The following is a 13,423-nucleotide window of genomic DNA, read 5'->3' on the forward strand; positions in this document are numbered from 1 at the left end:
GCGGGCGTCTCACTGTTGTGGCCTCTCCCGTTGCGGAGCACAGGCTCTGGACGCACAGGCTCAGCGGCCATGGCTCACGGGCCCAGCCGCTCCGCAGCATGTGGGATCTTCCCAGACCGGGGCACGAACCCGTGTCCCCTGCATCGGCAGGCGGACTCTCAACCACTGCGCCACCAGGGAAGCCCATGTAAGTTTATATTTTTAAAAGCTATATTGTAAATTGTCCCACAAGAAACTCATTCTTCTAGAATGCAATCAGCCTATCGTCAAGCTCTGTCACTTGTTTCCAAAATATATCTATCATCCCTCTAGTTCTCTCCCTCTTCACTGCAACTTTCCTAATCCAGGACACCATCATCTCACTAGGCTACTGCAACTGTTCCTACGTACTGTCCAAGTGTTCCTTCACCACACTGCTGCCAGCGTGGTTTGTGACATAAGTCAGACTCTGTTACTCCCAATGGAAAACACTCTATTGGCTTCCCATCACACACAGAGTAAAATCCTGACTCCCTTCTGTGGCTTACAAAACCCTGGATGATTTTATTTTGCTCACACCCAGCTCACTGACTGTACACTGCTCTAACCCCTTTGCCATTCACGCCTTTTTTCTCCTCCAGACATACCAAGCTCATTTCACATTAGGAGCTTTGTACTGTTCCTCTGCCAATAATGCTGTCTATTCCTCTATCCTTTACCTGGATGGTGAAGATCTCTTTTTAAAATCACTACCTAAGGGAGGGTTTTTTTCTGTTGATCCAGTAAAAAAGTAACTACCAAATTCCTTCTTATACCATGTACTTAATTCTCCATGTAGCTCTTAGAACCATTCATTATTTCACTTGTTTAGATCTCTTTTCTGGCTCGCATAAGAATGAATGGTCTTTGACATGACAGCTGTATTTTTTTTTATTGAAGTATAGTTCATGTACGATATTAGTTCAAACAGTGATTCAGTTTTTATAGATTATACTCCATTTAAAGTAAAATACTGGCTGTACTCCCTGTGCTGCATGATATACTTGTAGCTTATTTATTTTATTCATAGTACTTTGTGCATTTTAATCCCTACCCCTACCCCTATTTTGCCCCTCCTCCTTTCTCTCTTCCCACTGGTACCCACTAGTTTGTTGTCTATATCCGAGAGTCTGTTTTCTGCTTTGTTATATTCATTTGTTTTATTTTTTTAGATTCCTCATATAAGTGATAACATATAGTATTTGTTCTTCTCTGACTTATTTCACTAAGCATAGTACCCTCCAGGTCCATCCATGTTGTTTCAAATGACAAAATTTCATTCTTTTTATGGTTGAGTAACATTCCATCATATATCTCTATACCACACCTTCTTTATCCATTCATCTATTGATGAACACTTCCATATCTTTGATAGTGTAAATAATGCTGCTATGAACATTGGGATGCATTTATCTTTTCGAATTAGTGTTTTTGTCTTCTTAGGATATATACCCAGGAGTAGAATCACTGGATCATATAGTAGTTCTGTTCTTAGTTTTTTGAGGAGCCTCCATACTGTTTCCATAGTGGCTGTACCAATTTACATTCCCACTAACGGTGTACAGCGTTCCCTTTTCTCTACATCCTCACCAGCATTTGCTCTTTGTAGCCATTCTGACAGGTGTGAGGTGATACCTATTTGGGGTTTTGATTTGCATTTCCCTGATGATTAGCGATGTTGAGCATCTTTTCGTGTGCCTGTTGGCCATGTGTATATCTTGTGCCCCATTTTTTAATCATGTTGGGTTTTTATTTTTGTTTCTGTTTTTTTTTTTGATATTGAGTTATATGAGATGTTTGGATAGTAACCCCTTATTGGTCATATGATATGCAATTGTTTTCTCCTGTACTATAGGTTCTTTTCATTTTATCGATGGTTTCCTTTACTGTGCAAGAGCTTTTAAGTTTGATTAGGTCCCATGTTTATTTTTGCTTTTGTTTCCTTTGCCTTAGGAGACAGATCCAAAAAAATATTGCTACAATTTATGTCAGAGTGTTCTGCCTATGTTTTCTTCTGGGAGTTTTATGGTTTCAGGTTTTATACTTAGGTCTTTACTCCATTTTGAGTTTATTTTTGTATTGATGTATGGTGTGCGAAAATGTTCTAACTTCATTCTTTAACATGTAGCTATCCAGTTTTCCCAGCACCACTTACTTCAATGAGAGATTGTCTTTTTTCCAATGTAAATTCTTGCCTTCTTTGTTGTAGATTAATTGACCATAAGTGCATGGGTTTATTTCTGGGCTCTCTATTGTTCTGTTGATGGATGTGTTGGCTTTTCTGCCAGTACCACACTGTTGTGATTACTGAAGCTTCCTAGTATAGTCTGAAGTCAGGGAGCTTAATACCTTTAGCTTTGTTCTTTTTTCTCAGCATTGCTTTGGCTTTTCAGGGTCTTTAGTTGTTCGTATAAATTTTAGCATTATTTGTTCTGGTTCTGTGAAAAATGTCATACGTGTTTTGATAGGTATTGCATTAAATCTGTAGCTTGCTTTGGGTAGCATGGACATTTTAACAATATCAATTCTTCCAATCCATGAACACGAGCTATCTTGCTATTTCATACTTGCCGTATCATACTCAGTTTCCTTCATCAATGTTTTATAGTTTTCAGACTATGAGTTTTTCACCTCCTTGATTAAGTTTATTCCTATGTATTTTATTTTTTTTGATGTGATTTTAAAAAGGATGGTTTTCTTACTCTTTCAGATAGTTCATTATTAGTGTGTAGAAAAACAATAGATTTCTGTATATTAATCTTGTATCCTACAAAGCTACTGAATCCATTTATTAATTCTGAGAGTTTTTTGGTGAAGACCTTAGGGTTTTCTATATGTAGTATCATGCTATCTGCAAATACTGACAGCTTTACATCTTCCCTTTCAATTTGGAAGCCTGTTATTTCTTTTCATGTCTGATTGCTCTGGCTAGGACTTCCAATACTTTATTAAATAGAAGTGGTGAGAGTGGGCATCCTTATCTTGTTCCTGATTTTAGAGGAAGCGCTTTCAGTTTTTCACAAATGAATATGATGTTAGCTGTGGGTTTGTCATAAATGACCTTTTTTACGTTGCGATATGAGTTTAGATACCAACTTTGATGAGAGTTTTTGTCATGAATGGATATTGAATTTTGTCAAATGCTTTCTCTGTATTTATTGAGATGATCATGTGACTTGTTAATGTGGTTTATCACATTGATTGACTTGCAAATATTGAACCATCCTTGCATCCCTAGAGTAAGTCCTACTTTATCATGGTGTAAGATTCTTTTTATATATTGTTGAGTTCAGTTTGCTAATACTTTGTTGAGGATTTCTGCATCTGTATTCATCAGAGATATCAGCCTGCAGTTTTCTTTTTTTGTAGTGTCTTTGTCTTGTTTTTAATATCAGGGTAATGGTGACCTTGTAGAATGAATTTGGGAGTGTCCTCTCTTCAGTTTTTTGGAATAGGTTGAGAAGGATATTAGCTTTTTATATGTTTGGTGGAATTCCCCTGTGAAGCTATCCTGGACTTTTGTTTGCTGTTAGTTTCTGATTACTAATTCAATTATACTCCTAGTGATTGGTCTGTTCAGATTGTCTGTGTCTTCCTGATTCAGTTTTGGAAGATTGTATGTTTTTAGAAATTAATCCATTTCTTAGGTTGTCCAATTTGTTGACATGTAACTGTTTGTAGTATTCTCTTATGATTTTATTATTTGTGATATTGGTTGTTAGTTCTCCTCTTTCTTTTTTATTTTGTTTGTTTGGGTCCTCTCTCTTTTTTCTTGATGAGCCCCTGGCTAAAGGCTTATCAGTTTTCTTAATTTTGGGGGGGACTTCCCTGGTGGAGCAGTGGATAAGACCCCACGCTCCCAATGCAGAGGGCCCGGGTTTGATCCCTGGTCAGGGAACTAGATACCACATGCATGCTGCAACTAGGAATTCACATGCCATAACTAGGGAGCCTGCATGCCGTGACTAAGGAGCCGGTGAGCCACAACTAAGGATCCCATGAGCTGCACCTAAGGAGCTGGTGAGCTGAAACTAAGAAGCCCTGGAGCCACAGCTAAGGAGCCCACGTGCTTCGACTAAGGAGCCCATGACTACAACTGGGGAGCCTGCCTGCCACAACTAAGATGCCGTGCAACCAAAAAAGAAAAAAAAAATTCTTTATTATTTCAAAAAACCAGCTCTTGGTTTCATTGATCTTTTTTATTTTATTTTTTTGGTCTCTATTTTATTTATTTTCTCTCTGGTATTTATTATTTCCTTTCTTCTGCTGACTTTGGACTTTGTTCTTCTTTTTCTAATTCCTTTAGATAGTAGGTTATATTGTTTGTTTGAGATTTTTCTTGTTTCTTAAAGTAGGCCTGTATCACTATAAACATTCCTCTTAGAACTGCTTTTGCTACATCCCATAATTTTAGAAAGTTGTGTTTTTATTTTCATTTGTCTTAAGGTATTTTCTGATTTCCTCTTTGATTTCTTCATTGACCCATTTTTTTTTTAGTAGCATGTCATTTAGTCTCCACGTTTGTGTTTTTCTCATTTTTCTTCCTATAATTGATATCTAGTTTATACCATGCTGATCAGCAAAAATGCTTGATATAATTTCTGTCTTCTTAAATTTGTTGAGACTTTTTTGTGGCCTGGAGTGTGGTCTGCCCTGGAGAATGTTTTATGCGCACTTGAAAATAATGTGTATTCTGCTGGTTTTGGATGGAATATCCTGTAGATATCTATTAAGTCCATCTGGTCTAATTTGTCATTTAAGCCAGTGTTTCCTTACTGATTTTCTGTCTGGATGATCTGTCCTTTGATGTAAATTGGGTATTAACACTCCCTACTGCTTTTGTATTGCCAATTTCTCCATTTATAGCTGTTAACATTTGCTTTGTATATTTAGATGCTCCTATATTAGTTGCATGTATTTTAATGAATGTTATATCCTCTTTTGTATTGATCCCTCTATCATTATACAATGCCCTATTTGCCTTTTGTTATAGACTTTGTTTTAAAGTCTGTTTTGTCTGATATGAGTATTGCTACCCCAGCTGTCTTGTTTCCATTTGCATGAAATAACTTCTAACCCCTCACTTTCAGTCTGTGTGTGTCTTTATCTCTGAAGCGAGTCTCCTGTAAGCAGCATATAGATGGGTCTTGTTTTTTTCTCCAATCAGCCACCCTCTTTTGATTGGAGCATTTAGTCCATTCACATTTAAAGTAATTATTGATAGGTATGTTCTTACTGCCATTTTGTTACTTTTTTCTGGTTTTTGTACTTATTCTCTGTTCTTTTTTCCTTCTTTTTGTTTCTTCCCTTATGGTTTGATGATTTTCTTTAGTGGTATGCTTGTGCTCCTTTCTCTCCAGTTTTTGTGTGTCCATTGTTGGGTTTTAATTTCTGTTTACCATGGGGTTCATATATGTTGATCTATGGTTATATCTACTTGTTTTAAACTGGTAGTCATTTAAGTTCAAACACATTCTAAAAGTTCTACATTTTTTTCTCCCCTCCCCAACATTTTGTGTTTTTGTCATATTTTACATCTTCATGTTTATCCCTTACCTTTTTATTATAGTTATAGCTGATTATACAATTTTTGTCTTTGAATCTTTGTACTAGCTTATTTAAATGGTTGATCCACAGCCTTTACTGTATATTTGTCATTATTATTGGGGTTTTTCTTTTCCTATACATGTCTACTTCTTGTTGTAGCATTTTCTTTTCCACTGAGAGAAGACCCTTTAACATTTCCTTTAGGGTCAATTTAGTATTGATGAACTCTTCTAGTCTTGCTTGTCTGAGAAGTTTTTCATCTGTCCTTTAATTCCAAATTATAATCTTGCTGGGTAGAGTATCCTAGGTTTTAGGTTTTTCCCTTTTGCACCTTAAAATATATCATGCCATTCCCTTCTGGCCTGCAAAGTTTCTGCAGAAAAATCAGCTGATAGCTTTTGGGGGGTGGGGTTCACTTGTATGCGACTCTTTGTTTTTCTCTTGCTGCCTTTAGAATAATCTCTTTAACTTTTAACATTTTAATAACACTTTAATTGTGATATGTGTTGGTGTGGGTCTCTTTGGGTTCATTTTATTTGGGACTCTCTGTGCCTCCTGTACCTGGATATCTGATTACTTATTCAGGTTCAAGAAGTTTTCAGCCATAATTACATCAAATAAATTTTCAACTCCTTTCTCTCTGACTTCTCCATCTGGGACACCTATAATATGAATGTTGGTACACTTGATGGTATCTCAGAGTTCCCTTAAATTGTTTTCATTTTTTAAATTTGTTTTTTTCATGTCTGGTTGGGTGATTTCCATTATTCTGTCTTCCAGATCACTTATGCATTCTTTTGTATCACCTAGTCTGCTGTTAATTCTTTCTAGTGTGTTTTTCATTACAGTTGTATTCTTCAGTTCTGGCTGGTTCTTTTATATTTTCTAGTTTCTTGTTAAAAGTCTCACTGTGTTCATCTATTCCTTTTTCAGCATTCTTATTACTAATGCTTTGAACTTCTTATCTGGTAAATTATTTATCTCTGTTTCATTAGTTGTTTTTCTTGTTCTTTTGTTTGAAACAAGTTCTTCTGTCTTCTCATTTTGTTTAACTTTCTCTGTCTTTATGAAATTAAGTGAAACAGTTACCTATCCCCATCTTGAAGGGGTGCCCCTTTGTGGGAGTGTCCCTGTGCAGTCTGCACGTGCCTGGTGGCTTTGGTGGGAGAGCTGGATCTGACGTGAGCAGGAGTTGTGTCTTTCTCCAGGGTGTGCTGGCAGCTGTCACTTTGGTAAGAGGTGGGACTGGAGATGAAGGAGCTCAAGGCAGAGCCAGGTGTGAGCCAGGGCTTCTCCTCGCTCAGTGGCCAACACCACCCTATGAGGGGTGGGAGGGAGTCCCAAGGTGCTGGAGCAGAAGCCCTGAGTGTTGGGTCCCAGCTGCTTCTGTTCCCTATAAGCATGTACTCTTTCCTCTCCTAGCATTGTCACATTGTCATCTTTGCCCCAGAGAGGAATAGTGCTGGAGCAAGAGGGGCTGGAGTAGGGGTTTGGCTTGGGCCAGGGCTTGTGCCAGGGTGGTCATAGGAAACCAGCCAGAGTCCTGTGCAGTTTCATTCTGCTTCCTCCACCTTGTTTCGGGAGTAAGGAAATATGTGCACACTCTTCACGAGCAGAGTCTCGGTTTCTTACAGCCCCACTGTTGGTCCCACTGGTTTTATAACCAGCTGTGGGGACTCATCTTCCCAGTGGCAGACCCCAGGGCTATGGCCCCAATATGTGGTTCTAGCCACCTACTCCCCAGAGTGAGTTTCCAAGCCTTTTAATTAAACCCTTTTCTATGTCCCTTCCCTGGGGAACAGGTCCTGACCTGATCGCTTTTCTTCCCTTCCTACCCAATTCCATATGGGTCTTTCTTACAGCTTGTTCTACTTAACATAACAATTTCAAGGTTCGTTTATGTTGTCATATCTATCAGTACCTCATTCCATTTTTTATAGCTGAATAATTTTCCATCGTATGGATTTACCACATTTTGTTTACCTACTTATCAGCTGATGGACATTTGAGTTCTTTCCACTTTTTAGCAATTATGAATAATGCTGCTATGACAATTATATGTAAGTTTTTGTGTGGTTGTATGTTTTCAGTTCTCGTGTGTGTATACCTAGGAGTGGGAATGCTGGGTCATACGGTAGCTCTATGTTTAACCTTTGGAGGAACTGCCAGACTTCCCTAAACGGCTGTGCCATTTTACTCTCATCAGAAGTGTATTAGTAATATTAGGGTTCCAGTTTCTCCATATCCTCACGAGCACTGTTGTTAACTGGGTGGCCAGCTGTTTTGTTTTGTTTTGTTTTTAATGATAGTAGCCTAGAAAGCAGTGTGGAAGATTGTCAGAAGTGAGAATACCTACTATGTAGACAGTAGGACGGGCATTCTCTGTTTCTTTGCTGATCTTTGCCACAGCCCTGCAAGGTCAGTGTCACCATGCTTGTTTTATATATGTATAAACTGAAAAAAGAGGTGTAATTTTCCCTCAGCAACAGAACTAGCTTATTTTGAAGTTAAAAGTTTGAACTCAGATCTGTCTGGCTCCAAACACCTATAGTCCTTCTTTCACACTTTTACGTAGCCATGGGATTAGGAGGAAAAAACTGAACCTGAGGCAGATTGTCAGAGTTTGGTAAACAGCAAGAGATAGAAAGGAGAGAGAAATGGAACATTTCATGGTGACAGTGAAGTATAAGACTGTGTGGAAGGTGATGCAACTAAAATTCAGATGGAGTAAAGAATACTCTTTCTTTGCTCCTCCCCTCATCCTTCCTGGTGGTCAAGGAAGACAGTGAGTTCTTTTTGAAAATTTAAAAATGGCATTCTTACAAGTCATTGGGGTAGAGTTGTTTGGTTGGCAGGTGGAAATGTGTGTGTAGTCTTCTCAGAAGTTTAAGAAGTGCCCCAGGTACCAATGTCCTAGTTGGGGGACCATCTAGAGTATTTGAAAGTGGACAGGCCTTAGTTAGAGAAATCCAAGTTTGAATCCCAGCTCTGTATCACTTACTGATAGTCGCAACCTGGGCAAATTGCTTAACTTCTCTGAGCTTACTTCCCCATCAGTAAATCTCTGCTGGATTATTTAAAAACTGAAATAACCTGAGTATAGATCCTGACATAGAGCAGGCAAGTAATTAATAAATGTTGATTTCTTCTCCAGAAAAAGTGTGTAGAATAAGGATAAAAAGGACCAAGAGCAGAGTCCTGGGGAAGTCTCGTGTTAAAGAAAAGGGCAAAAGGGCCAAGAGCTATTAGAGTTGGCTAGGAAAGGTCACAGAGGTGAAGTATAACCTGGAGGAAGTGGTGCTATGAGGTCAAAGGGAGAGATTGCAGGAAGTGAGAGTTGGTCACCATGTCAAACTCCATGGTATGATCAGGGAGATGACTGACAGTCATCCTTTATTTGTGGCATGTAGGAGGCCTGTGGTGACTGAGGAGAGCTGTTTTGGATGGGGACCAGATTTTAAGGGGTTTAACAGTGACCTGGAGAAGTTAGAATGTACATAAAGGAAAGGTGATAGGTAGAATGAAAGGGAGGTAGGAGTAAGGAACTTTGCCTGTTTGCTTTGTTTTGTTTGTTTGTTTTCATTTTTTTAAGTAGGGTAGACTTGAGTGTTCATTCTTATACTATACAATTATGGCAGGTGCTGTTCTAGGCCCTGGGGATGCAGTGATGAGCAAGTTTATAACCTGAGGGAAGGAGGGCAAGGAGATTGAGGAGGGAGTGAGGTGCAGAGACACATTAGGATAGCCCGAGGCGGGAGGTGGCCCCTCTGCAGGTTCTCCTGGGAGTGGAGGAAAGAATTGCTCTTCTGAGAGAGGAAAGCAGTGTCTTAACGGGTGAGTTTAGTGGTGGAGTGAGGGGAAGGAGAAGGAGGGTGGTTTTTGACCTAAGATCTTTATTTTCTCTGTGAAGAGAGAGCCCAAGTTATTGGCTGAGAGTAAGGGTGGTAGATCGGGGTTAGAGTAGGGGTTTAGGATTGTAGTAAGATTTGAACCTGAAGAGTAGAAAAGGACAAATAAAATTTTATTAAAGTTTGTTAATCATTGTGACAAATGCAAATTTCTCTGGTAAACACCTCACATTCAGTTCTTCCTGGTCTTAGAATTTTGTGTTCTTCTAGAGTGATGCTAGGTGATTTTGCTCAATCATTATTTATTCTTAGACCCGAGATAATGTCTTAAAAAGGATTATATCCTTTTATTCCTTCCTGATTAGGTTTCTTGATCAAGTTTTTTATTTCTTTGTTGTTATTGTTGATGTTTTTCTCCTTGGTTCGTCTGCTTGTTTAATTCTGGGTATGAAATCAGTGTTCAGAGATGTATTCTTTATGTTTAAGTTATTTTGACCCCATAAGTCTAGAAATATATGAATTTATACATAATTGCTGAGAATGTTTAGGTGATAAATATCAGAGAACGAAGAAACATTTTCAGTGATAAATCTGGGATTCTTGAATTTAAAATTCACTAGCTTGTATCTGACTTAGCTTTCAGATGATTCTTTTGAAAATTCAAATAAAACACCTAGACAACCTAAAGAAGTGAAGAAGAATGATACAATGCCATGGTGGATAACTGAAGATGAATTTGAAGATGGTGGTAAATATTGCTGATTTTTAATTTTAAATTATTTGACCACAGGGGGGCAGTCAAGACTTTTAATTCTGGATTTTCTTACCATGCTTTTAATAAATATATAAAGAAAATAATACTAATAGTGTGAATTTTTGAAGTTTGACTTGATTTTCATATTACTTAACTTTATGATATATTTCTTATATAATAGCGAATCTATGTTTCTGCATTACTAGATTATTTTACATTGAAATAATTTATCGTTACTCAATTTAAGATGGTGAATAATATTAGGTATATTTATATATTATCATGTTTAATGGTAAATTGATTTAAAGTGATTTAATAAAATATTCTGACAATGTATTAATGTCGCTGCATTGGGAAGATTTTAACAAATCTATAGATTTTGGTATTGCTCTCTGTTAATGACAGTAGAAAAAAATAATTTTATTAACTTAATGGTAAATAACTCATTATTGATCCTGTCTAGCACATGTGTATATCTTTTTTGGAACTATTCCTACTCACATCTTTACAAATAGAAAATTACTCTCCGGGTGTTTTCTTCAGTATAGCTACTATATATGATACTGCTGTATTCGCAAGGATCCTCAGACTACCTCTGTTAAGTACCTATGTTCACACTATTTGTGTATCACTAAGTACCATTTTATGAACTGATAGGATTTCTATATCTCTTCTTCTTCCTTGTGCTCCTTGACCCTCAACAGTAAATAATAAATGTGTTTAATAGATAAATGTTACTGTGAATTTGATAGTCACTTCTCTGTTCTTCTTAACACTTTACTTTACAGTAAGGAATTGCCTTATTGAAAAGTTCAGTGTGTTTTCATAAATCCATAAACCACACACAGTGCTAAAGTTTGCATGTGAAGAATTCTTTTTTAGAATCTTTCCCCCTATTGATGCTTGAAAAGGATATTATATGATTAAGTACTATTGAAATAATTGACAATGATTTGTGACTTATTTAGCATTAAAATCTTTATCTAGAAAGTAATGAATCAGAGATGGAGTGTGCAAACTCACTCTAAAGGGAAAGAATAGGTCCTAGACCAACACTTGAATGTAACCTGACTAAAGATACTAAATTTTTTTTTTAAAAGAATGTATCAATCAGAGTGGATTTGATTAGTAAAGGATGCAAAGGATACTTAGGAAGGAGACTTTGACAGTGTCCATTTAAACACAGGGGAAGAAGGTTTCTCTGCCCAAGGGTATAACCTGGTCCCTGGTTCAGTCACAAACATTTATTGAGTTCATGTTATGTTCTGAGTACTTGGCACTAGTATGCAAAGACAAAATATGATTCCTGCCATCAAGAGTGTAGAAGCTTCTATGGGAGAATTGAACACCCCTTTTGAGAGGAATGCATTCCCAGTCTTACATAGATGCCATTAAACATCAACATTGAGCTACTTCAACCTTATAATTTTGCTTTCTCTTTCAGTTGCTATAAGGACAAAATGTTCTGCCTAGTTAGTGAAACCGTCTAATTCTCCTACTGGTTATACTCTTCATTAAAAATAACTGAATTGGATCTTGGTTTCAGTTGTATTAGTCTCCCATGAGGTTGGTTAGTGTGGGTCACATCCCTGAGTCCATCTTCAGAGCCGTGCTGAGACCCTGGACAGATGCCCTGACAGCACCCTGACCTTGGCGTGTATGTTTTCATTTGAAGTGCCTATAGATATATCTCCTGATTTTCTCCAGCTGTGTGGAAGTTATTATTGGATCAGTTAAAACCATTATTCACACAGAGCCATAAAATAATTTGATTCTAAAGCCTTTCCAATAGGATGCTAAGTAGGAAATTGAAGTCACAATTTGTAACTTCTCAATAAGGCTTCCTTCTAAGCAAAAGTGGTATTTTTCTAATCTTATTATTTGTATCATATAATATAGTTATTTTTTTCCTATATATCAGTTTTTTACAACAAATATATACTGCTAGGGTAAAGAAATTTTGATATTGTGTAACTTTTCCAGTGTTTTCTAGTGCTTTTAGAATGAAGAGCAAAACCCTACCCCCAGCCTATGAAGATGAGCGTGGTCTGACCGTTGACTCCTGCCCTGGGATTACTTCCCCAAGTGGCATGGTATACTGTATTAAGTACTTGTGCTTCAAAATAATTTTTTAAAAATCTCGTCTCATCGTGCAAGTTTTTGAAATATTCCACTTAATAAGATGCACTGCAATCAAATAGAATTGTAATTTTTGTTTTGTGAATTTTTGGTCTGATGGATTTTTATTTCATACTGTTTATCTCATAGCTACTGTCTACTATTATAACTAATATAACAGTATAACTAGTATAAGCAAGTATAACAGTACTACTGTGTTGGCATAGTAGTCAAAACAATTCTCTTAACATAAATATCCAACTATATTAAATCCCATCCCAGGACTACTTGGAACAAATGTAAGCTATTTGAAAACAAAGAAGACTCCTCAGCCTATTATGGAAATAGAAGAGGAATCTGCTGAAAGGGTTCAGTTTCTTAAGAGCAGTGGAACCTCTATCTTAAGTATTGACAGCTTAGAGGCCAATGGTAAGAATTGTGAGGGATGTGAGTTGACAGGTTAATTACTATGCTTATAATCAGGATTTTTAGAAAAGTTAACTCATAACTGTCTTGGAGCCTCCTTTACTGAAGCGTGTAGACAGATTTAATATCTTCCTAGAAGGTTTAGAATTATACCTCGGGAGAAGCTTCATAGCCTTACGTATTATAATGAATATAAAGCTATATTTGAGTAAGAGATTAAGTGAAGTATGTTTCAGATTTTTTGTAGTCTTCCTATGTAATGTCAATAAATACATCATTAAAATTAATTTTTTCAAAATTCTGTGTGTTAATGAAATATATTTGTGCTTTCCATTTAGAGATAGTAGTTCCTGAGCTCAATCATAGCGTTCTTGGATTGGGATTGGACACATTAGAAGAGCAAGAGGAAAAAGAGCAATTTTTTGCCAGGCTTGAGAAAGGCTTCACATTTTCCACTGATTACTCAAGATTAAATGAAGAATTGGATTCTAATGACTCCACACATTTTAAAGCTTTACATAGGTAATATAAATACAATATAAACTAATCACTGAGTGATTTTTGTGTCTTTCTATATTTTTGAAAGGCTGGTAGATGCATGGAATTGAAGGGGTAAACATATATAACAGGCAAAATTTAAATCTTATTTTTAATTCTATTTTCTCTTCATTATTTTGGTCTGGGGTAGCGTGTGTGTGTGTAGAATATAATT

At 36.9% G+C, this 13,423-nt stretch overlaps 1 protein-coding gene across 4 annotated transcripts in view; it reads left to right on the top strand.

The window, feature by feature from the left end:
* Nucleotides 1-13,423, top strand: part of CEP162 (centrosomal protein 162) — a 102,858-nt gene that overhangs the window by 1,776 nt on the left and 87,659 nt on the right. The window contains exons 1-4 of one of the 4 annotated variants that reach the window (XM_055087638.1): nucleotides 62-187; nucleotides 10,050-10,161; nucleotides 12,568-12,714; nucleotides 13,050-13,233. In XM_055087638.1, the coding sequence (XP_054943613.1) occupies nucleotides 10,122-10,161; nucleotides 12,568-12,714; nucleotides 13,050-13,233 (371 nt within the window). In that variant the 5' untranslated portion in view covers nucleotides 62-187; nucleotides 10,050-10,121. Of the gene's footprint in view, nucleotides 1-61; nucleotides 188-10,049; nucleotides 10,162-10,385; nucleotides 12,261-12,567; nucleotides 12,715-13,049; nucleotides 13,234-13,423 lie in introns of those variants that run through there. The other 3 variants (XM_007103819.4, XM_007103822.3, XM_007103820.4) reach the window with 3 other exon arrangements.

The sequence above is a fragment of the Physeter macrocephalus genome, chromosome 10 (assembly GCF_002837175.3).
Source record: "Physeter macrocephalus isolate SW-GA chromosome 10, ASM283717v5, whole genome shotgun sequence".
NCBI lineage: Eukaryota > Metazoa > Chordata > Mammalia > Artiodactyla > Physeteridae > Physeter > Physeter macrocephalus.